Raw genomic sequence first — 23240 nt, 5'->3', positions numbered from 1 at the left:
GCTTGAGATTCTTACCAGTGTTGATTCATGAATTCTTTTTGTGTGATGGTGAAGGTACAGAGTTTATTACAGAGAGAATCTTCATCCTATCCAGAAGAAAATTGTTTTAGGAAGGTGTCATAACTGCAGCTACAGTGAAGTACATGTACAGAATCAATTCCCAAGAAACCAAAGGTACATTTTAATAGCAAATTTTAACAACACTGAGCTAAAAGGCAGCTGGTATCAAACCACTTGGAGAGAGGAGATGGTGACACATTGTAGTAACATGAAGTGGTTAACAAGAAAAAGAAACAGTAACAAAAATATTGATACAAAAAACAAAGAACATACCCTAACAGCTTTTGTTCATCACCCAACAGCACTTAAAGTATTAATCAAAGTTGCTTGCTGAAACAAAACCTAGTAATTGCCAGCCAGCCAGCAGGAACAAACCCATTTTATTCCATTCCTTCCTTTTAATTATAAAAATAAATACTAAATTTTTGTTGACATCACAAAGTCAACACATCTAGGCAGGAATGGTAGATCCTCTCCTCCAGACATGACATGCTGGGCCCTTCACTCAGTGATCATAAAATCTCAACTGATAAACTGAGTGACTTGGGAGGTTGAAAGCAAGCCCCCCTGTCCTTTGCAGCATCCACTGTGCCTGCTGCCTACCGAGTCCTCAGCCTGAGAGTCCTCCTCCTCCACGGCCAGCTCCTCCACCCAGTCCGAGTCCACCTCGATGGCGCGCTCCTCGCCGTCCACAGACAGGTGGCTGGGGCCCTGCCCGCCGCTCTGGCTCAGCGCGTTGGTGACGTCGGCCAGGTAGGACACGATGTGGCACGTGCACTCCAGGATTGTCACGTGCTGGGGAGCAGAAGGCATGGAAAATCAGAGTCCCAGAGCTCACAGCGCACAACAGCTGCTACAGGGCACGAACACAGGACAGACACCCCCTGGCCAAATTGCTTTACAACTCCCAGCAGGTTTTGTCCCAGCAAACCAGGACAGCTGAACTCGTGTCTGGGAGTCATTCCTGCATGTGCACAAGCCTTACCTTCCCCTGCATGACGTTGGCATTCATTTTCTCTACCACGTTCTTTTGAGACAGGTATTTCTTGCTGCAACACAGAACACTGGGAATTACTACAGAATGGTTTAGGATGGAGAGGATCCTAAAGCCCATCTCATCCCACCCCTGCCATGGGCCGGGAAACCTTCCACTATCCCAGGCTGGACCAAGCCCCATCCAACCTGGCCTGGAACACTTCCTGGGGAGTCCAAAACCCCTCACTCCAGCTGACTGCCTTTGGGAAGTATAAATTCAGTCCTGACCAACTGCTTCAAGCATTCAGTTTGCCTTAGATTAACAACAGGGAATGCATAAATGCAGTAACTAAACCATCCAGAGTAAAGAAACAAAACACGATTGTTTGGAACTGATGGACACAGATATGCCTCCCTCAGCCACTTTATATCCCAAACAACAAACTGTAAACTAAGAGAGAAAGGATTATCTGTAAACACAAATTTCTGTCCCCAAAATACCAGAAAAGAAATTTAAAAACCCCCACAAATGAAGCATCAGCAGGACAGAGTTCACTCTTACCATCTGCCCAGCCAGTCCACAGCAGCACCATGAAGCTGGAGGTGTCCTGCCCCTTGTCCTGCACTGGCCAGAGTTGCCATGACGACCATCAGCTCAGGAAAGCCCGTGCCGTCCCCATTGGCCAACATCTCCGTTGCCATTGGAATCAGAGTGCTGAGCAGAACAGTGCACACGCCTTCCCCCACTTGGCTGAGCAAAAAGAGGAGAGTTTCACACAGGTACCACGAAGAACCAGCAGCAACTCACACAAGATTGTTCTAGAGAGGAAGAGGAACGCAGAGCACACACAAGACAGGACCAGGGCTGTGCTTTACCTGTTCTCCCGAACAATGTAAGTGGTCAGGAGCTGCAGCAGCTGCCTGTTCTCCTGCACCACGTCCAGCTGGTCCGAGTCCTTGGGTGGGGACATGGTCATCCTGGTCAGCCAGGCCTGCAGCCTGACGGGCTCCACACAGGCCAGCTGGGCCAGGGAGCCGCAGAGGCGCAGCAGGCTGGGGTTGGGGCTCTTCTCAGCTGGGGGGAGAGTTACTGTCAGTGACAGATGCTCCAAGGAACACGTGTGGAAATGGCTTTCCTTGAAAAGCATGAAGCTGTGATCCCACTCCCTCCCACAGATTTTCTTCCAAGCACCTTCCAATCTCAGACATTACAAGAACAGTGTGAAGTGGAAAAGGCAGGAGGGAGGAGATCCTACTGGCACTTACTCAGCTGGAAGAGCTTGGTGAAGAATTTCAGCACCCTGTTACAGAACTTGGCCGAGAGGTTCTCGTTGGCCGTCGCCATCATGATCTGCACCAGCTCTCCACTGTACAGAGGGGAGAATGAAATCAGCTTTGTAAAGAGCAGCCCATTCCCCTTCCCCACTGGCTCCACTTCTCTCCACCCTCATGTTTCAGACTGGCAGGAGTTTGCGTTAGCACTGCTCAGCAGCCAAACCACAGCAACTGCTTTCAGCCAAGCAGCAAACCCAGCTCAGACCAAAACTCACAAATGGGCTCCTCAGCAGCATCTCAGTGCTCTCTACATATCCAGTCACAAAAGGGCCTGAACTGGGTTCCAAAACAGAAGTCAAGATTTTCTTGCCTATCTTTCCCTTCCATACTAACAATGTACTGCCACCAGGCTGCTTTCATTCTGAACTGTTCAACAGGCAGAGAGAAAAACCAGGCAATGGTCAGCTCTGTGATGGAGAAAGCCTTTCCTCTTGCTCACCTCATACTCAGAACACTGTGGTTGTGCTAGGCTGTTTCTATCACAGCTGTTACAGCTAGGCTGCTGCCAGCACAACTAACTTACCTTTATGGTTCTAACCCCCCTCCCCACTCTTAAAATTATCAACCTGTGGCTCCACAGAAGCACTGAGAGCATTTGGGATTTTGCAGCTTGGAGCGGCATCTCTCAGAAACCTCCTCTGACAGAACAATCATCCTGCAAGATTCCCCACTGATATTACTGTGAGGCCTCATTGAGCATTTGATTTGGACAAAGATCCAGGTCCTCTCCCCCTCAGAGTCTCTTCCCACTCTCCTGAACTGCCTGAAGCATATCCTGGCTCTACAGAGTCTGTATTTTCCTGCACAATGGCATTAACAAGGATGAGAAATGAAGTCCTTGGAGTACAACTTCCATGGTGACTTCACCTTTCTGAAAAGAATTCCTCCATGGCTTTCCTGGCCTGGCTGCTCTCCAGCTGTTTCTCCAGATGCTGCAAACATTCCTCCAAGATGGACTCATCCAGGCCACTGAGGATTAAAAGAGGAATAGATAAGGATCAAATACATGAGGATGAAATAAGAACATCTAGAAACAATTTCAACAATCACATCAGTTCTGAGAGGCCAGAAGTGATCTACTTGCCATTACAATTCTAGTAATTTTTCCACTAATTGAAAGCAGCTCTTCTTCCAACAGACAGGAAAAAAACACCTGATTAACAACTTTACATAAACACCAACAAATCCACCAAGTTAGAACAAAGGGGCACATGATGCTGTAAGGCAAGTCCCAGCCAGAAACCTAAAATAACCCAGACCTTTCAGACACCTCACACACAAATTCCTATAAGGAGCTGCTCCTTTTACACTTTAAGTCTCTTCTACTGTTACCCCTCCTCATTCTCTCTTCCTCTCACCCCCACTCCACAATTCTGGTAATGTGAAAAAAAAATTTCATATTTATAGTATACAAGTACAGAAGGTTGCAAGAGATAAAAATAAGCTGATTTTTTTTCTGTTCCAGAAGCATCCCTGCTGTAGCCAATCTTTGCACACAGCTTTGTTACCTGTTTGGGTCAGAGTGATGGGCCAGTATGTTATAGCAGCCCGTGATCAACTTCTCATAAACACGTGCCAGGAACTCATCAGAGTCTGCTGGGCCCAAGATCCTTTCCAGGGAGTTGCTGCTGATTTCTGCCACACTCTCTGTGCTGGTCTCCAGAAGGAGGGGCAGCAGGGAATGGATCACCTGGGGCGGGTTCGGATCATCTGACCAGCTGGAGGAGAAAAGGACACAAGTTAATTCTCTGCATGATGTATCACAGATCATCCCTACTGGAAACTAGAATTCACATTAAGTGAGGCACAACTCTGGATGGAGGTCAGTGATGAAACCCTTTTTGGAAATGTGGGATAAAAACACTGGCCCAGCCATTTTCCCCCTCAGAAAAAAAGTCCCCCTTTGGAAAATTCTACATGTTACTTTTGCATATATACAGTTACAGCATCTGCCTAGACAATCCCATTATCATATATCTCATATATCTGGCTTTGGGGCTGGTCTGCAGTGTCAGCGACTACTTTTTGGTTTCAGAGTACTTTAGACTAAGTCCCTGGGAAAAAAATGGCATTTCACTTTTCCTTAAAAGTTAAAAACTGCACACAAGTGAATGATAACAAAACACAAATGAATTAGTTAGATCTGTATTGTGTCAGTTTATATCCCCTTTTCTTCAAGTCCATATTTGACAAAAAGCTCCTCAGGGAGCTTTACTTTTGGAGATATTACAGGAAACAGAAAGACTGACTGTCATTCATTTGGTATTTGGAACTGTGAACTGGAAGGTTTGGGTCAGAACCAACACCAGGTCAGTAAGAGTTGCACAGACACAGCCTGAAGTCAGCCCTGGAGGACACAGAGCAAAGCACCCAGCAGCATGAGGAACACACAGTGTAACACAAGGCCTGACTTACATGATGAGATCCCCGGTGAGCCTGACCAGGGACAGCAGGGTGTGCTTGAGGGAGGCTGCCAGGGGCAGGCTCTGGCTGCAGAGGGTGCCCAGGTGGGCAGCCTGCACGGCGCTGATGTAGCTTTCTGCAGGGATGGTGTCGTTGGCAAAGGCGTTGCGCTGGGGAGGGACACACGCGCACGTCAGAGCCCTGGGTCTGGGACAGAGCCACACACTGCCCCCATTCCCAGCAATGCCTGCAGCTGCACTCACACCACAGCAGGCCCTGAGGCTGGACTCACCCATGAACCGATGTTGGGGAACTCGTTGGTGTGGATGTTATTCCAGGACTCACACAGGGTCTGCACAGCTGACGGCAAGTTCTGGACAAGGGCTGGACCTGCAGTTACACAGAAACGATCAGGCACTGAATAAATTCAGAAGTCTACAAGTAAAAATCATCCCTAAGTGTTTAAGAGCATCCCAGCTTCTTTCACTTCATTAAAACTGCAGAAAACAGAGCATATCAACATTTCATAGTTCCCTTGTTATTCCACGCCACAAGCTCCAATATGGTTACAAAAACATTTCACTGATCCAGAGGAGCTCACAAGATAATGACCCTTTCAAGGTTTGCCCAACTGTTTCAGCTGGTAGGATACTGAAGAGACTTTGCAGTGTGCTGCTGGCAGCCCAACTCACTCCTTTGAACAGCGGTGGAGATCACTTTGAAATTGGGTACTGGAAGCATTGTGGGAAGATTCACCCACGGGGGAGGCACCCTGAAGCCCAGCACTGCCCTGGCCCTCACCCAGAGTGTTGGACTTGCAGCGGCTGGAGCCGATGGCCAGCACGGCGGCGTAGCCCCGCAGCTTCTCCTCGGAGGCTCCGCTGTCCGAGGACGCCTCCTCCGAGAGGCTCCGCAGCAGGTAGGATCTGCAGGCAGGAGGGAGAGGATTCACCTCAGCAACTGCACCTGCAGCTCACAACTGAGCGTGTCAATGGAGTGACAGATAAAACACAAACTTCTCCAGTTCTGCCCCACACTTCATCTCACACCACTAAGGGACTTCTGGGCTTTTATCCCCTCTAAGCTACTTACCAGGAGAAGTGCCCAAAAAGAAAAAGCTGATTTACTTTTGCTTTCTTCTGCACAGGTTCTAATGTGAGTTTAGAAGAATTTAGATTTCTTTAATGTAAGAATTAACCCCCTCCCTCTCTTTCTTGATGGTCTGACAGCCTCAGTACTATGCCAGAGAAATAACCTTAAGTAGCACTATCCTAGAGGGTGGTTTTATCTTTGGAGGAGCTGGTTTTGCAAACTTGCAAGGAAGCCTTGGAAGATCAGACAAGGAGGCTACTCAGAAACAAAAAAGTCCCATGCATGGCTTGAGAAGCTACTTGTTATTCTTCTTTTAAAGCAATGGACCCTCTAGAGGACACAAAGTAATTACTTTGGACTATAAAACTTCCAGGCACTTCTAAGAAAACAACACACAAAACACAGAGAAAGCCCAAAGCACGGCAGGAAATTGTTCCTGTTGGAAATCCCGAGGACTGTACCTGGTAAAAGTAGCATAAGTGTCAATGAGCTGCAGCGTAGCAGGGAGGAGGTTCTTGGTTATCTCTGAGGACTTGTGGGGATCAGTTTCTGCAGCTGACTTGGAAAAGTGCTCATCTAGAGAAACCTGAATCTTGGAGATGGCAGCATCAAGGGTGTAAATGGATTGTAAACTGGGGACTTCGTGCAGCTGGAGAATGGTTGTGCAGTCCACAGCACAGAAAGAAGAGATCTGCAAACACAGAAGATGGAACAGTAAGTGCAGATCATCCCACAGAAAGAGGAGTTTGCATGTCCAGCTGCACTCCCACACCTCACCTGTCGAGCAAAGTATTCCTCTGCTATTTCCACATCGTACTTCACTGAGATGCACTTGCTGGAGGTCAGTTCAATGAGAGGAGCAGCATGTTCAGCCTTCATGCCCTGCTTGATAAGGTGATCCTACAAATGCCAAAACCCCAATCCATCACACCTGAACAGTGCTCTGGAATTAACCAGTCTACAAAAGGCACAAATCCCATGTGCAGTGGGCATGGAGGGACTGTCACTGTCACTGCCACCACCCCCACAGGAGCTGAGGCTGTACCTTGATCCACACGACGTAGGACGGGATCTGCAGGCGGGAGGACCAGCGCAGGGTGTGCAGGAGGTCACAGTCACTCATCTCAGGGGTGTTCATGGCCAAATGGTGCATGTAGCATCTGGAGGGAGGCAAAATCCCCAGGATCCGCCACAGGATCAGGAAGTAGTACTGAAGGGCACAGGCTTCCTAAACAGAGGAACAGTTAGAAAAATCAGTACAGAAAGATTGCAGTCTGCATGATTACAGCTACTGAAATATCTCCTCAGGGACTCCACACTCTTGCAGATGTGCCAAATCAGATGAACACATTCTGGACTGAGTTTCTGTCATATTAAACAATAAAATATGCAACACAGGAGTGAGAAAAGAAAAAGGAAAAATGATCCAATTTATTCCTGTTTAATCGTGTTCTAGCCACACCTCCTGGAATTACCATGGACTTACAGCAAGTCTGAAGCACATTATGAATGAAAAGCTCAAGAGATGTGCAGCCACCACAAACACTGTGGTTAGCCAGGAGATTTTTAAATTCCTCGTTACTCCAAGCACAGTCCAAAAGACCTTGGTTAAATACTTTGCTTGAAAATACTAAGTTTGAAAACATGTTCTACCTCAACACAGGCAGCAAGACAGTCTTACCAGTGCAGTGACATTTTTGTTCTCCCTCCTCCTGAGTGTATCAAACTGGGAGCCAGCAGCCAGCAATGAGGTGAGGGCTGTGTAGAGCTCGTCATACTTCGTAGCCCTGGAGAAAAGGACTTCACACACCTGCAGGAGATGAGAAATCAGGACCCTGCTTTGCAAAGCTCTTTAAGCATTCAGAATACCTACAGCCCAAAACCTTGCAAAATAAACTTTAGGGAGAGGTTCTGTTGGGACTGAGGATCAATGGACTGGGGATAAGGGGCAGGCCAGGAGAGGGAGCTCATAACCCTGACGGCAACAAAACCCAAGGAGAACTTGGAGCAAAGTGATGAGAAAAAAACTCTAATGTGTCTTTGTCTGAGTCCCAAGCATTCCTGCAAGTACTACAACAGCTCTTCACAGATTTTGCACAGTGACTGCCCTGACATCCAACGAGGGGTAAGAAGGAATCCCATATTATCTTATGTGGCCACTCTCCTTTTCTCCATTTAGTGAAAGATTCCTGGTCCCTCTTTTTAATCAAGTTTTTCCTCCTTGTCTGTTTTCCCTGGCACTTGGCAAACCCCCATGGCCCTCCAGAAAGTCTCTACCAGCAGCGCCATACCGTGCTATCCAGACGGTTCAGATCATCCTCAGAAGCTTCTGGAGACAGGATGCAGTAGAACCTGGGCTGTGGAGCAGAGTCTGGAATGTGAGAACAAAAAATAACCTTCAAAGTGGCAGTTTAAACAGGCCACATTGTGTTATATCCTCTCCTCCATCCCCAAAACCTTCTGCACTGTATGACCACTATCAGATCCCAAGCCAGCTCCAGGACACATTACAGGTGCTCTAACCTGTGGTACAGGCAGCCAAAGCTTTCCTACTCCCACAGTCCTGGCAACATAAACACACACTTACTTTTAATTACTTGTTGAATACTCCTAGGAGAGAACAACTTTGATTTTTATTTAATAAAACAATTCTTGCATTATTAGATGTATTTTTACCTACTGTAACTATGGCCATTAAAAGGAGGAAAAGATGCCCAAACCAAGGCACAGAAAAGGCTCTCATTTATTTATAAAAGCAAATCTTGCAATAAAAAATTCCTTACATTTTCTTTCTTACCTGATGAACAGTGTTTGGTCCAGTTTTCTTCCACTTCTTTAAAGCCATGATAAAGTGGGACAGATGTTCGTCTGCTGCTGTCCTGGGATCCACTCACCCAGCCAATGGGTGGGGTCAGCAAATTATATTGTACCTGAATTAAAAAAAAACAAACAAAAACCCACCCATGGCATTCTTGTCACTGAGGGGTAGGGGGAATATACCACCCCACAGAGAAAGAAACACAAAATAGAAACAGTCCTACTCAAAACACAATATTCCACTCTTCTGGGGGAAGCCCTGGACCCTCCCTGGTGGTTTTTATTCTGGACTGATCAGTTTAAATCCATGGCAAAGCATCCCACAGTTGGAAAAGCCAGGCACAAAGCACCATCTTGTCCCATTAATGAGGACAGTCCCAAAAACCTCCATGGTAAAACACTAAATCAAGGAAGTACAAAAGGTATTCATGAAATAAACAGCCAAATATTCAAGATTTAAAAGATATGGTGGGACAATCATTCTGTCCTTGTTAGGATTTATTAAGACACCAGTCACACCAGGAATTTACACTCCAACTGAAGCTGCTGCTAGGAACCAGCCATAATCAATCATTCCTTGGAACTCCGAGGTTTGGTAACAACATCAAAACTGATTTACTCACAAGGGTCATGGAAAGAACACACCAAATGAGTGTCCATTACAGATTCCTGCTGGGTAACCACTTAAATACCCAGCTGTCAAACCCTTACCTGCTCAAACAGGTACACGGGGGCCTTGGAGTACTGGTGGAGCAGGTAGTCAAACACCAGCAGCAGCCGTGCCACGATGAGAGGCACAGAACACTGCTGGGTCTCCATGTTTGCTGTCAGCTCCACAATGGTCTGGATACACAGCATCATGATGGATCTGCGGCCCCTCTCTGAGAAATTGTGGAAAATGAGCAGCAGCAGCTGGAGATGCTCTACGTTCAGATCTTCTGTGTCACTGGGGAGAGTTCCCTGCAAGGCGTTTTGCTTCAGGGTGCCCACAAACCTGGCAACAGGAGAGGAAGTTTGCCAAGTTTAGATCCCTCTTCAAAATCTCTTTAACTAGAAATAATTTTATTTTTCTGCTTACTGTTCTAATACTGGCAATTTCACAAATGTTCACTAAATTATGTATTGGAACGAGACTGTGTGAGCAGTAAAACCTACAGAAATTAAATCAATAGCAAATATATTTAGTGGAAAACAGGAACAATCATTCAAATGGAGAAGGGGTGATTCAAATCTGTTCATTAGAGCTTTAAACCACCTAAACCCTATCAGTGAAAGCCAGGTAATGGCAGAGAGGAACAATCTCAGCACCATCCTAACAGGACCTATCAGAAACCTGCTGAAAAATAAGAAATCCTCCTTTCCTTTTTGCAGCCAGCCTTGCTGCAATTCAGCCTCCTCCCCTCTTAAGTCCTGAGTTCAGGAATCATTTCCTGGGCTCTGGGTGAAGGATTCCCCAGCACAGCAGACTGACCTTCTGTTCCCCCCAGCACCACACGGATCCCAGATCAGTGAACACACCCACCTGGAATGCTGAGGCCAGAGAATTCTCACTTGACAGGAAATAGGAGAGGTAAGAGATGACTGATTTCCAGCTTAACATAAAATGATCTCACCTTTCCCAGACTTTAAGGCACTCTGGAACGTCAGGATCTCCCTGGGCAGTGGCTTTATGCTGCCAAATCAGGAGGAGTCGGGACAGCACAGACAGACTTTGAGGGTGGATGTAGAGAGGCCACGGACCTTCAGAAAAAGGGGCAACTCCCAGCTGCTGGAGAAGTGTGTTCTGGAACAAAACAGGCTTGTTGGAAAGAGGCAAGTCCTGTCTAATGCTTTAATTAATTAAAAGTATGATCTGAGCATACAGTTAACAATAAACAGCAGGGCTCTCAGCTCTGCTCACACAGCAATGCCTCTCCTGTCTCAGATACAGGGCAGAGCTACTGAGACACACTCAAAGCTGTCACTTCACCACCTAAACACAACAAAGTCCCAACACCAAGGCAGAAAAAATGGCACTAATGAGTTTTTCTCATTCGCTGCAATATCAGAGCAGGAGAGACTATGCTACTGTGTTCAGTATCTGTGCATCTGCAAGCACAGCCCTTTGGCTGATCACAGCAACATTTGCTTCTTTTCAAATGTAATAAAAAGGCAGATGGATGAAAAGTCCAACTGCTTTTAAAAATTAACAAACAACAGAGTGTTTTAAATACAGTAGAAAACAGCCCACAAAGTATATGGGTTGACTTCAGTGATGGGTGAAGCAGGTTCATAACCACCATGACAGGGTTAAGTCAGGTCAGCCCATGACCCAGCAAAGAAACCTAGAGGCTACGAAGTTGGGACACGAAAGCAAAAGGATTAAGTTGATTCTCTCCTGGGAAATTCCAAGGCCTTTTGGCATGAGTCCTGACATCAGAGCAAATCTGTAGGAATGTCTCTTGATAAATTCATGGATAGAGGCAACTCTCCAAGACAAAATACACAAACTCATTTCCTTCTCAGCTTTCATCACCTTCAAAGTCCAGTGGATTAGTCTGAACTCTAAATGTTAAGTTTACACTGTGCAGGATGTTTTGTGCTGGATGACTAAAAAGGTCATTCAAATCATGGGACTCAAGATATTCCAACCTGTTTTTGCAGAAGATACTAAGGCCAAATGGAACAACCAACACACTACTCAAGGTGTGGAGAACCCATACAGAGGCATAAACAGACACCAACTTCTTCATTTTATTTATGCATTCAATCCCAGCTCACCTGCAGGGCAGGGGACTGAAGATCTGAGGTCACCAAGGAATGGTTGAAGTGATACAGAGCAGCAGCAAACTCCTCATCTGATGTGCCTGCAAGACAGGGATGGAGAGCCACTCACTACCTTTGCTCTCCAGTATTTAAAACTTTGACATGAAACTAAAATAAAGAGACACCTCTGGGCTGTACAGCCCTACCAGGGAGGTTTGCTCACTCACCCTTCAGGCCATCCTTGTCCACCTCCTTGATGATGCTCGCCAGCGTGGCCATGTGCTGCTCCGACAGGGACACGCTCAGGTAGTTGCGAATGAAGTTATTCCTGGAGTTCAGCATAGAAGAAGTGATAAAGTTCAAAATGTTTGAAGCTAGGCTCAAAAACTGAAAAGAAAAGAGAAACACAATATAGAAACAACAAAAGCAGAGGGACAACATTAAACAAAAACTAAACCACCAGCAAAAAAAATCAAGTCCCTTAAACCTCAACCCCCTGCAGTGGAGGAAAGGTGCACTCATGGCAATCCAGCTCCCTGCACTGTGGTCTGCACCAGGACTGATTCCAGAACTCTCTGAGAAGGTTGGAGGCCTCCAACTTCTCCACTGCAGTTCTTATTTTTGTCTTTAACCAACGGAGTTGAAGCTAAAAGCATTCTATCAGCAAGTCACTCACTCGCAGCTCTGCCCCCATTTTCCCTCTCCCTCCATAACCCAAAGAGATACAATCTCCAGCCTCTGCTTCCCTGCCAGCAAAAACCCTGAGACACTCCATCGGAGAGGGATCCTTCCCCACAGCCAGGATGCTCCCTGATTCCCCTGAGCAGTGCACCAGGAGCCCCTGCTGTTTCCAGCACAGCAGTCCCTGGCAGGAGCAGGGTGCCACAGCCCAGCAGTGCCTGCCCCACCCCCCCAGCTCCCGGGGCCAAGCTCTGGCCGTACCAGCTCGGGGTCCTTGCGGCTGGCCAGGATGTTCCCGTTCTCCCCAGCACTCTGCTTGTTGGGGCTCTTCACCCTTGGCGAGCTCTCCAAAGGAGGGGGTGGAGGGGGTGGTGGTGGAGCCACTTTCTCCTTGCTGGGAGAGATTGTCTCTTCAAACCATTGCCCCAGGATTGGCTCACTGTCGTCATCTAGCACACAGGGCAGGAACAACAAACCCACAGTGTTATAAGCAAACACCTCACAAAACTACCCAGCCTGAGAAAGGCCTAAAACAGAAATTCACTGAGCAGCCTTAAAGTGTCTGCTAGCTTCATTTCTTCTGTCCAAATCACAAGGCAAAGCCCTTTCACAGAGGTCCAGCAGGAATTTACACAATGAAATTATTTCCACTCTCCTCTTAAACAAATACTGTCGAATCCCAGCCACTCAGGCTTCAGTTTACACAAAAGAGTGCAGTCAGCACTACTTCTGCCACACAGACCTTACAAACTGCTCTGAATTCTCAGTGTTACAATTCATAGTCTGAGAAGGCAACAGCACAGCAGCCAGGTTTCCATTAAATGTGAAAAGCAGTGTAAAATCCTGAGCTGCTGCAAACTCTCCTACCTTGGCTGCTGTCCTCCTCAGTGCTGCTGAAGTCATCCTCGTAGTAAGTGTTGGAGTCAGTGGAAGCACTGGCATCGCTGCTCATGGAGCCCTTCCTCTGGCGCTGCAGGACACAGGCCTAAAGAACAGCACAACCAGGAAAATTCTGGGATTATAAAATATAATAATTTGAAAATAAGAATAACTTCCCCATGCCTTTTAATTTTCTTCTAGCAAATTTGCCTCAACTAGTTTATTAATAGTTTTTCAAGGTTTAAGTTGTACCAAAAAATACACAGGATGGTTGAAAATAAACAATCTATGCCAAGTTTGTAAGCAACACTTGAAGTAACAGTTCCAATACAAAAACATCTGTTACCAATGCAGCCTTTTCATCTTCCCACTAAAATCACAAGTACCGCTAAACTTACAAAAAAGTGCATTTCCACTAGCACAAGTTTGTCAAATTTACATTTCTGAAAAGAGGAAAGAGAAAGGCCCTGGCTGACGACTTTTGAAAAAAGAATTTTATGTTCTCAGCACAGCCCCAGTTTGTTAAGTGCTGACCATCTGGAGTGGCTCAGCTCCAGAAGTTCTCTAGCTGTGTGCCAGTTCCTACCTTTCTGTAGGAAGTAGAGAGCAGAGTCAGCAGCAGATTAGTGAGAGGCACAGAGTCTATGAGCCGCTGGATCCTCTGGATGGATGTGCTCTGAGCCATGATATCCAGCACTGCTGGAGGGCCATCGCTCTCCCAGCCCTGGAGGACAGAATTTCAAATTGAATTGAAAGAAAAAGAAATTGGTAGGAGAATTCCAAGTGTGCATCAGTGGAGAAGGCAGAATGCTTCAGGACAGTGTCCGTGCTACCTGCATACCTTGTGCAACGCCTCCACCTGCAGATCTTGGAAAAGAGATGACAACAATTTGATGGCATGATTTGCCAGCACCACTGACAGCACCCCAAACCCTTGATGCCTGTAGAAACAGAAAGGACAGAATGTAATTTCACGGGAAAAATAATAAATAAATAAATATTCAATAAAGTCACTGCTTTGCTAAACTGGAGACAATAACTTCTCTTCTTTTCAAGATGCGGGACTTAAATTGCAAATAGAGATAAAATTTCATGACACCAACAAGACCCTGCAGTAGCTGCTTGCTGGGGCTGCTTAGACCCCTGGCCAATGCTCTCTGCAGTGGTGTCACATACCCTTTGCCAGGTCCCAGCTTGGGAGACCCCACACCCTCCTTTGTGCGAGCAATGATGTCTCTGACGCGAAGAGCAGCCAAGGGATCCTTCTCCTTCCCCTTATCAGCCAAGGCCGTGGGGCTGAGGTTCAAGATGAGGAAGAGGCTGTTCAGCAAACACCAAGCCCCGAGCAGCTGGAAGTTCTGATAATGCTATCGTGCCAAAAGTCGTGGGGAAGCAGGGAGAAAAAAGCACCAAAAAGACAAAACACCGTCAATCCAAACGCCAAAGTACACCCGCGCAAAAAGGGAGAAAAAGTTACTGAGATGGAAATCTTACCTCCCCCCCTGCACGGCGTGAATTGCTGATGGCCTGTCCAATCATTTCATAGATTTCAAGCTACAAATAAAGCCAAAACCTGAGTAAGACACCCCACCAGACAGCAACAAAAATAAAAACTTCAAATGCAATTGTATTTTACCCTCTACCCCTTTATATTTTACCCATTACCCCTTGGGCTATGTCCCAAAATCATAGCTGTGCATTGCAATGCAAACAAACACAAATTCTGTGCTCTTCGCTTGCTGAGGAGGAAAACAATGAACACCCTGTGATTTACTTACACATTTCTGTACAATAGTAGCAGCATCGTTTTCATAATCTTCTTCTTTGGAGCTCGTCGACCCAGTTCGTACCTGCTGGGTGCTGCCCACATGCAGGATGGCCATGCAGGTGGCCACGCTCACACCTCAGGGAAAACAAGGCAGGGATATTCTTAGGAAGAGCCACTCTTGGGACAAAATGTTCCTATTTAGCACATTAAGACATGTGGTATTGAACATGTCCATCAACTTGATGGAGCAGGGAATTATTACAGTGAAAGATTAAAAAATCTTTAGTACCCTCAAAAGAGTGAAGTCTTCCCCTACAGAAACACATGGGAGCAGTTAAAGGAGGTAATGTTTTACCATGTAATTCAATATCATTTTTAAGACAATCTTTAGACTTGAGTGCCATAGCTCCTTAAAGTCTCCCCCATACCAATTAAACACTCAGGATTCTGGTGTGCTTAAACCACTCCTGGGAAACAAGGCTGATTTGGGGCTATGACAAATTAAGCTGAAACCTAAAGTAAAAATGTATTATGCTCTGAATATAAAAAGAAAGAGCAGAAATTACAGGCTGTTAAGAAAATGTTGAGTCAGTCTTTCTTAGATACTGACAGGAACAGTCATTCTTTCAGTCATTTCTTAGATACTGACAGGAACAGTGGCAGAACATATCAGCAACAACTTCAATATTAACCCGATCACCACAATGTGCTGCAGAGCTTCAAATTCATGAGAAATAAAAGCTACTTGTGGGCTGAGCCTCGAACATGCAGGTAACAAAGCACAGCCAAAAGCTCCAGAAAACTACTGGAGATCCACTCACCTGCATAGAGACAGCTAAGAGCAAGCACAGTCACATCCTGAAGACGTGTGGGCGTCAGGGGCTCCAGCACGGGCAGGGACAGAGTATCCAGAGCCATGGTGACATCGATCACCAGCGAGTGGAACCTGTGGCAGGACACAGGGTGAGCCCTGGGCAGACACAGTGAGCTGACCTGGGCTGGGCAGGCAGGGCTGGGCAGGCAGGGCTGGCACTGACCCGTTGCGCACGGCCGTGGCGTCGGCCACGGTGGCGGGCATGATGAAGAAGGAGTTGGCGGACACGGCGTCCTGGAAGCGGTTGATGTAGCGCAGGAAGTACGGCAGGTTCAGGCACACGCGCAGCAGCTTCTCGGAGCCACCTGCCAACCGCAGCAGAGAGCTGTGTCACTGCTTCATGCAGCCCTAACGGCCCTCAGTAATTGGCTTAATTGCTCTTGGTGGTGAGAAAATGCCATCGGAGATGAGGTAATAGGATAAAGAGCGCTTTACAACAGCAGCTGCTGAAGTTTGCAGCCCACACTTGTAAACAGGGGTCACAAAGCTCTGTGTCCATGTTACAGGACACACCAGGTGCAGCTGGTGGGACTTGATGATCCCAAAGGTCTCTTTCAACACCAACAATCCTGTGATTCTAATCCACATCTACTCAACAATCCATCCCATAAGGCATTTCATACTGTTCACCTAATTTACCCCTCCAAACACAAATACACTGAGCTCATCTCTGCAGTAAAAATTCCATTCCAAGCCACAACCTCCCTTGGTGATTGACCAGTCAACTCAAGGAACCCTTTAGGTCAGAGAGTTTCTTCCCACTCAGAGCTGTGAGATGTAACACTGGAGAGACATTTTTCCAGTACTTTTTTGGCCCCAAGCTAGAAAGCTGATTCTCACCAAGTTCTTGCAGGCTGGCCACATTCTGAGCAATGAATATGCTCTTGGTCTTTGTTGCAGAGGTTTGATCTGTGGCAGCTTGATCCTCACCCTCTCCTTCCACCTAAAGCAAACACATACTAAATATATTATGGAAGCACTAAAAATACACAGTATTTCTCTACATCTCTACATAGAAGCAAGGTGTATCAGCAGCACAACTCCAGACAGCCATGGATGTCAGTGAATGCTGCATTCCATGAGGAAAGAAATCCAGCATTGCCAATTGCAGCACAAACAGTATTTGGTTGTTTGCCATTTATCCCATGCAAGCAGGATTTATGTACTTAAGGAAGGTTCTCTTTACATCTGTATCGAAAAGTACCACTTCGAGACCTCTATCCTTCCCTGCACTGTGTTAATAATGTTGAAATTCAGACTGTTTCTGTTTTAGGGGTTTTTTTACCTGTGTCTCTGTTGTGATTGATGGTGATGACGAGACTCTGGGGTTAAATACCGATGTCAATTGGTTGAGGAAGTTCATCTGGACTTCCTTCTGTCTCAGCTCTGGGCTCACCGGGGAGGCCAATTCCTTCTGGTCCTCAACTGCAGGGGAAACAACAACCCCCATTTCAGACAGCAAACCTCAGATTTTCTGTGCCCAACTCCGGTGCTGCAGCAAAAGACACACAGCTGAAGCCCCTCCCTACCATCAGAGAGGGTTTTGACAGTCTGAGGCAGCTTGGCTGATTTCATCATCGCTGTGAAGGTGATGATTTCTGTGCGGTCCAGGCGGCTGCAGCCCGTGCACAGCCCCTTGATCAGCAGGATGAGGTGTTTCTACAGAAAACAGAGACATCAAGTACCATTTAAACTCTCTCAATTCCAATCCCTCCTCCATATCATTTACTCTAAGCAGATGGATTAAGAGTAATGCAGCTTCAGCTGGTGAGGCCACTGCAACAACTCTGAGCCACTCTGATCTCCCCCGAGGATGGAGACACATCCCTGACCGCAGGTAATCCGGGTCACTGACACTGCCTGTGCTTCCCATGGAAAACACCTGGAAAAGTTCTCTCTGCTGTGACACACAAAATGACGGAACACTCCTCACAGGCCTTTCCCTCTTTCAAATACATTTAAGCTTTCCCACAAGACAGAAATACAATCAGGCAAGAAAACACCTTTAAAAACTCAACAGATAGCTGGGACCCAGGTTGTTGCACAAAACCAAACCAGAGTGCAGGAAACGAACTGAATTAACCAAGGCTTCAGGTCACCTTCATTTCGAGTTGTGAGCGAGCTCTGATTCTGACTACAGAATGCAAAGGGGCAGGAATCAGAGTCTAGCAAAGTGTACACCTTAAATATTTTAAAAGTTTCATTAATTTTGCTTTATGCATTCAACATCAGAGCAGGTATTTCAGAATTAGAGCTCAAAGTCCATATCCCACTGAGGCTGGCCCAGGAGGTCCAAACCTGTCTCACCTGTGAAACAGCACATGCTTCATCTGGGTTCTCAAGCCGCAGCAGGGAGAATTCAATCAGGACTTTACAGGCAGCTGCCACTGACTGCAGCTGGTTTCTGGGTACTGAAAAAAAGCACATCCTTGTACTCAGAGTAAGTTTTAAAATTGCCCAGTGTAATAAGCTCCCAATGGTGTCAATAAAGCAGGATGCTCTGCAGTGTGGGTACACACTCAATCTCTCCTGCCTAACACAGATGCAATATAAACTCAGTCTCATTACAATGTAACCCAAGAAATGTCAGCAAAGTGAGGATAATTCCTTCTGCCAGACAGGAGAATTCAGACAGATAAAGCAGTTTCCCCAGCAACATTATTTAATGCTGACAGAAGCTCTGAAGAACATGAAACAAGTTCACAAAGCCCATTTTTTTTTTGTTGAAATTGCTAAATTGTCAGCCAAAATAACAGAAAATATTTTGAGTCACAGTGTTTTGATCATTAACTCCAACACAATAATGTAACTACAGAAGCCCTGAATGGTTTGGGTTGGAAGGGACCTTAAATCCCATTCTGTCCCACCCCCTGCCACGGCCAGGGACACCTTCCACTTGATCAGGTTGCTCCAAGCCCCATCCAACCTGGCCTTAGACATTTCCAGGGATGGCAGTGTTCTAACTGCTGAAGGATAATCTAAAAATCCTGAACACTTATTTAAACAGTTGACCAAAAACGAAATCAGGTCAATGAATAAGCAGCCAAAAAGGCAACACCGCCCAGGAGTTGGTGGCCAAACATTCCCATCAACAAGCTTCCCTCTCCATCAGAGCTGACATTTCATGGTACAAACGCCAGCAATGTTGGCCCTAAAGTGTGATTCAGCAAGAGGGCAAAAAACAAATACAAAAATCAACAGTTCTGATTTACTTTTACTGCATCCAGTCATCACACAGGAGCAAGAGAAGCAAAGGAGCACTTACTGAGACCACACACGGTAGTGATGTAGTGCGTGGAAAGTGCAACGAAGGAGGAGTAGAAAGGCTCGTACTGCTTGTCATGGTGCAGGATCTCAGATTCACTGCAATGGAGAAGGGGACAGAGGTCAGCCAGACCCAGCACAGCAGCAGCACCACCCAGCACCCCAATGTGTCCCATGACAGGGGCAAGGCAAGGTGACAGCACTGGGAACACAACCCTCATGTCCCCAGTGCTGAGTCCTCCAGCCGCAGCCAGGTCACGGCATCAGCATCACTGCCCACACAGGAAATGTAAGGAAATATTGTGCTACCAGTGTTTCTCCTCCACAGCATCAACAAGTCAGGGGCTCTACCAGCTGCACTCCCTGCCAGAGGCTCATTAACCTTTAAGCTGTTCTAAACTCAGCTGCCCAGAGAGCCTGGACTGTGGATTTGCCAAGCCTGGAGCACACGCATTCCCTTCCCGGCATGGCACCGAGGCAACTGGAGCCTGTGCAAGGCTGCAGCTCAGAGGGATCAAACCAGGCAAGTGCAGAACCACAGCACACACAGGCACAGCACCTGGAGGGGTCTGGCCAGGTAAGGCAGAGCCCCTGAGGCTTCTCAGCTGCACTGGCCTCAGAGATCAGCCTTCTATGGCAGACGCGACACTTTAAAGGTGTCCCACCACATCCCACCTGCACAGACTTGGAGAACACAAACTGCTCTGCCTCTTCACCTACTTTTTGTTCATGTTTTTCCTGTGGCAAGACTAAGGGATGTGCATATCTGCCTCCTAATCAATTTACTTTCTTTCACATTTTCATGCAGTGATGTGAACAAGCAAGCTGGAAGAACAGATTATTAGACTCAGCTTCGCTTTGCCTCTCCAAACCCAGCCAGGCTTCTCCACCTCTGGGCCAGAGGTGATTCCTGGAGGCAGCTGGGGAGCAGAGGGCAGCAGTCCATGGCACAGGCCGTACCCAGCTCCAACCACGATTTCACCATTCCCTGCTGACCTGAACAAAGCCCAGTTTATGCCCAGTCACCTGCCCTTTTTGCACCCTAAGCCATCATTTCCAGCTGTAACAGGAGGTGCAGCTAGAACAGAAACAACTCTGGAACAGAACCATTTCTTCACAAAAACAAGCTGAAATAACTTGTCAGCTTTGCAGCTTGATTTTCTAGGTCTGAGGTTTTATTTAGCCTGCCTAAAAAGCTGAAATACAAACAGAAAAATAGAAAATTAAGAGAGGCTTTACTGGAATATATTCAACAGCGTCACACGACCGAGTTCCAACACCTCAGGTCTCACCCGCCCTCCCTGCCAGAACTGCTCTGGTGAGGAAGGAGCCCAGGGACTGAACATGCAAAGCAGCCTCTGCTCTCTCCTTTCCACACATTCATTTTGCTCACCTACCTCTCAGGCCCAACTCCAAGCCAGCAGCAGTAGATGTATGTAAGCATTGTTAAGAGAACAAATTAGAACAATTTGGGAATAACAGAGTACAGGAGAGGCTGACAGCTCCTAAATTACTGCATAGGTCAAGCTGTGCACCACACAGTGCCCAGAGGGTATAAAGAACACAGAGGTGCAGAATCCAGCACCAGATAGGGATTGGGCAATGGGAGGTTTGAGTTTGACTTAAACACACTGTGGATGTTATGATATGCAAAGTGGAAGGCAGCAGTCAAGTCACCATCAATCCTTGCAAGTAGCCATGGACAGAAGATAACAGCTCAATCTGGGATGTGCTGGAGCGTTATTCTGAGCACACAGTGAGCTTTCACAATGACTTTTCAGCCTCTGGACTGTGCTTTATTGCTTAGAGGGGTTCTGCTTCCCAGGAAAGCTCATTGCTCAGGCTGAGAGAAGTCTCAGTGTCACTGTACATGTTAATCAGCACCAAACCCCAGCTCCTGCCTCAGCCTGACAGCCCCAAACCCAGCCTGTCCCCAGTCCTCACAGCCCCAAACCCAGCCTGTCCCCAGTCCTGACAGCCCCAAACACAGCCTGTCCCCAGTCCTCACAGCCCCAAACCCAGCCTGTCCCCAGTCCTCACAGCCCCAAACCCAGCCTGTCCTTGGGGCAGTGGGCACAAAGCCGCCTCCTCCTGGGGAAGGTGCTGCTCCAGGCGCAGCTCCCCCTGTGGAATCCCTTCCCCAAAAACCAGCCTGAAGAGACTTCACAGACCTGGAGATCCCCTCCACTGCACCTTTCCAAGGCAGCATTTCCATTATTTATGTCAAATCAGGGCCTAATTTCTGTCAATTCTTGAGGACATCTGCTAACAGAGGAACACCGGTAACCTCATGATGCTTAAACTTATAAATGAAATACCAGAGTAGTTAAAAAAGGAGTTTATTGTTTTATTTTGAAAAGAGTAATACTGGTGATTTCACTGTCACCACACCAAGTTTATTTAAGGGGAAATCCAGCCACTTTGGGGTTGGCTGACACCATCGAGAGCTTAACAACTGCCTCCTAAAAATAACTTGAACACATAAAAGATTTTCTGTGAGAAATCTGAAGACAGATTCTTGTTCAGCACAGAAAGGCACAGCTCCAGACACGAACACGTTGTATTTATTCCTTTGTCGTTTAGCACACCACACTAAGGCATGAAACACAAAATACCATCCTGCAAGAGCCCAAATCCTGCCAGACCACCAGACACACAACTCCAACCCCAGGCAGAGCTGCTTGGAGGCAACAAACTGCTGTCTCAGGCGGAAAACAGAGCCAACGTTGCCTCTAAAGGAGGAAACAGCGCTCTCAGAGAACTCAAGTGGATCCACTCCAGTGTCCCTGGGATACTCTGATGGAACACTCCACTAATGAACTTTAGGCAAGGGGACAGCAGAGCTGCTCAGGGAAAAGTGACACTGGAATGGTCCCTAAAACAAAGAGTGGCCAAAGAACAGCCCAAACCAATCGGCACCGAGGGTGCAGCTCCCGGGGGAACAACTGCTCTGTGTGCAGGCACAGAACTCCACCAATTAACTCTTGGAACCTGAAGCATCCACTGCACACTCAGCCATTCTACATTAAACAAAACACCTCAAGGCTGTATTTTAGCACCTTCCTCAGTGCACTGGCTATTTTATGTTTTCTAACAACTTATTGTGGCCGGGGTTATATCTCTGTAACCGAGCACGATGCTGTGGCAATGACATGTCGTGTTTTAGACCATAAAACAAGCTGCAAGCTGAATTAAGTACCTGCAGCGGGTACTCTTGCTCTGACTCCAACCTGTGTGGTTAAGACAAGCCAGACTTGATTTGGTTCTGCTTTATTTCGACTTAAAATAGGAGAAGCACTGCAGTGGAAAAGACTTAGTGGGAAGTCTGGTCACCCCCGAGCCTGGTGAGACAACACTTCCCACGGCCCAACCGGACAAACTGTGACACGCCTGGACAAAAGCAAAACCACAAGAACAGTCCCGAAGCCTCTCGGCGGGCGCCTGTCCGAGGTGCTGCGGCCGGGCGAGCACCCTCAGCCCGTTATGGGGCCCGGAGGCACCTCCGATAGCTCCGGCCCCGGGACAGCGGGAGGAGGCGGGGACGGAGCTCGGGGCTTTGCCCGGGCAGCCGCAGCCCCGCCGGGCACCGATCCCGGCACCGGGCCCCTCACACCCGGCCGGGCCCCGCCTCAGCCGCTCCCGCAGCGGCACCCCCAGCGCTGCCCCTGAGCGGGCGACGCCGAGGGGCGGCAGCCCCCGCCCGCGCTCGCTCACCTCTCGATGACCGAGGCGAGCAGCTGCGGCAGCTCCTTCATGTCGAAGGCCGAGTAGGACGCGGAGAGCAGCGGCCGCACGGCCACGTCCCAGCCGGGCCCGGCCGCGGCCCCCGCGCCGCCCGCCGCCATCTTGGGCTGCGCTGGGCCGGGGGCCGCGGCGCGCACAGCGCCCCCTGCCGGCGGGGCGGCGACCGCGCAACGTCGCGCCGCCCCATTGGCCCGCGGCGCGGGCGCGTGCGCACTGCGTGAGTCAGCAACTTTTGGCGCGCGGCGCGTGCGCGGCGCGGGGAAGGCGGGGCGGGGCCTCGCGCATGCGCCGTGCGCGCGCCCCGCCCCCGCGGCTGCCCCCGGGCAGGGAGGGCTCGGAGCGGCCCGAGCTCACCCAAAAACCCCAAAAACACCGAATAGCCTAAAAACCCCTGCTTCAAGAGCCCCCCAAAACATTTAATAATAAACCAACTCCTCCACCACGTAAATACAAAACAAATCCCACTTAAGTAGCTCAAAACCCACTGAAATAACCCCATAAAACCACTTAAACGGCCCCAAAACCCACCTCAGTGATTCCCCATAACACCTCAATAGCTCCCCAAGATCCACCTAAATATCCCCCCAAACCCACTTAAACACC

The 23240-nt window shown here is 47.9% G+C and overlaps 1 protein-coding gene across 5 annotated transcripts in view; it reads right to left on the bottom strand.

Annotated features, from left to right (window-relative positions):
* The window catches only part of UBR4 (ubiquitin protein ligase E3 component n-recognin 4), an 87085-nt gene extending 64346 nt beyond the window's left edge, over positions 1 to 22739 (bottom strand). For all 5 annotated transcript variants that reach the window (XM_084220159.1, XM_084220160.1, XM_084220161.1 and 2 more), the window contains exons 1-36: positions 22608 to 22739; positions 18895 to 18992; positions 17937 to 18040; positions 17159 to 17288; positions 16915 to 17054; positions 16470 to 16572; positions 15793 to 15934; positions 15577 to 15701; positions 14766 to 14890; positions 14482 to 14541; positions 14164 to 14354; positions 13829 to 13928; positions 13574 to 13711; positions 12976 to 13093; positions 12370 to 12557; positions 11655 to 11814; positions 11443 to 11528; positions 10296 to 10465; positions 9394 to 9676; positions 8663 to 8795; positions 8157 to 8236; positions 7547 to 7675; positions 6911 to 7093; positions 6643 to 6765; positions 6327 to 6556; positions 5575 to 5699; positions 5066 to 5163; positions 4786 to 4943; positions 3879 to 4088; positions 3238 to 3339; positions 2302 to 2402; positions 1912 to 2110; positions 1598 to 1786; positions 1046 to 1109; positions 664 to 855; positions 16 to 86 (exon numbers count right to left, since the gene is read on the bottom strand). In XM_084220159.1, the coding sequence (XP_084076285.1) occupies positions 16 to 86; positions 664 to 855; positions 1046 to 1109; positions 1598 to 1786; positions 1912 to 2110; positions 2302 to 2402; positions 3238 to 3339; positions 3879 to 4088; positions 4786 to 4943; positions 5066 to 5163; positions 5575 to 5699; positions 6327 to 6556; positions 6643 to 6765; positions 6911 to 7093; positions 7547 to 7675; positions 8157 to 8236; positions 8663 to 8795; positions 9394 to 9676; positions 10296 to 10465; positions 11443 to 11528; positions 11655 to 11814; positions 12370 to 12557; positions 12976 to 13093; positions 13574 to 13711; positions 13829 to 13928; positions 14164 to 14354; positions 14482 to 14541; positions 14766 to 14890; positions 15577 to 15701; positions 15793 to 15934; positions 16470 to 16572; positions 16915 to 17054; positions 17159 to 17288; positions 17937 to 18040; positions 18895 to 18992; positions 22608 to 22738 (4979 nt within the window). In that variant the 5' untranslated portion in view covers position 22739. The remainder of the gene's footprint in view (positions 1 to 15; positions 87 to 663; positions 856 to 1045; positions 1110 to 1597; positions 1787 to 1911; positions 2111 to 2301; positions 2403 to 3237; positions 3340 to 3878; positions 4089 to 4785; positions 4944 to 5065; positions 5164 to 5574; positions 5700 to 6326; positions 6557 to 6642; positions 6766 to 6910; positions 7094 to 7546; positions 7676 to 8156; positions 8237 to 8662; positions 8796 to 9393; positions 9677 to 10295; positions 10466 to 11442; positions 11529 to 11654; positions 11815 to 12369; positions 12558 to 12975; positions 13094 to 13573; positions 13712 to 13828; positions 13929 to 14163; positions 14355 to 14481; positions 14542 to 14765; positions 14891 to 15576; positions 15702 to 15792; positions 15935 to 16469; positions 16573 to 16914; positions 17055 to 17158; positions 17289 to 17936; positions 18041 to 18894; positions 18993 to 22607) is intronic.
* Between the last annotated feature and the right edge of the window lie 501 nt (positions 22740 to 23240).

The sequence above is a fragment of the Fringilla coelebs genome (genome assembly GCF_963513975.1).
Source record: "Fringilla coelebs genome assembly, chromosome: 22".
NCBI lineage: Eukaryota > Metazoa > Chordata > Aves > Passeriformes > Fringillidae > Fringilla > Fringilla coelebs.
The sequence above is the reverse complement of the archived record's forward strand: the minus strand, read 5'-3'. Positions and strand labels throughout refer to the sequence as shown.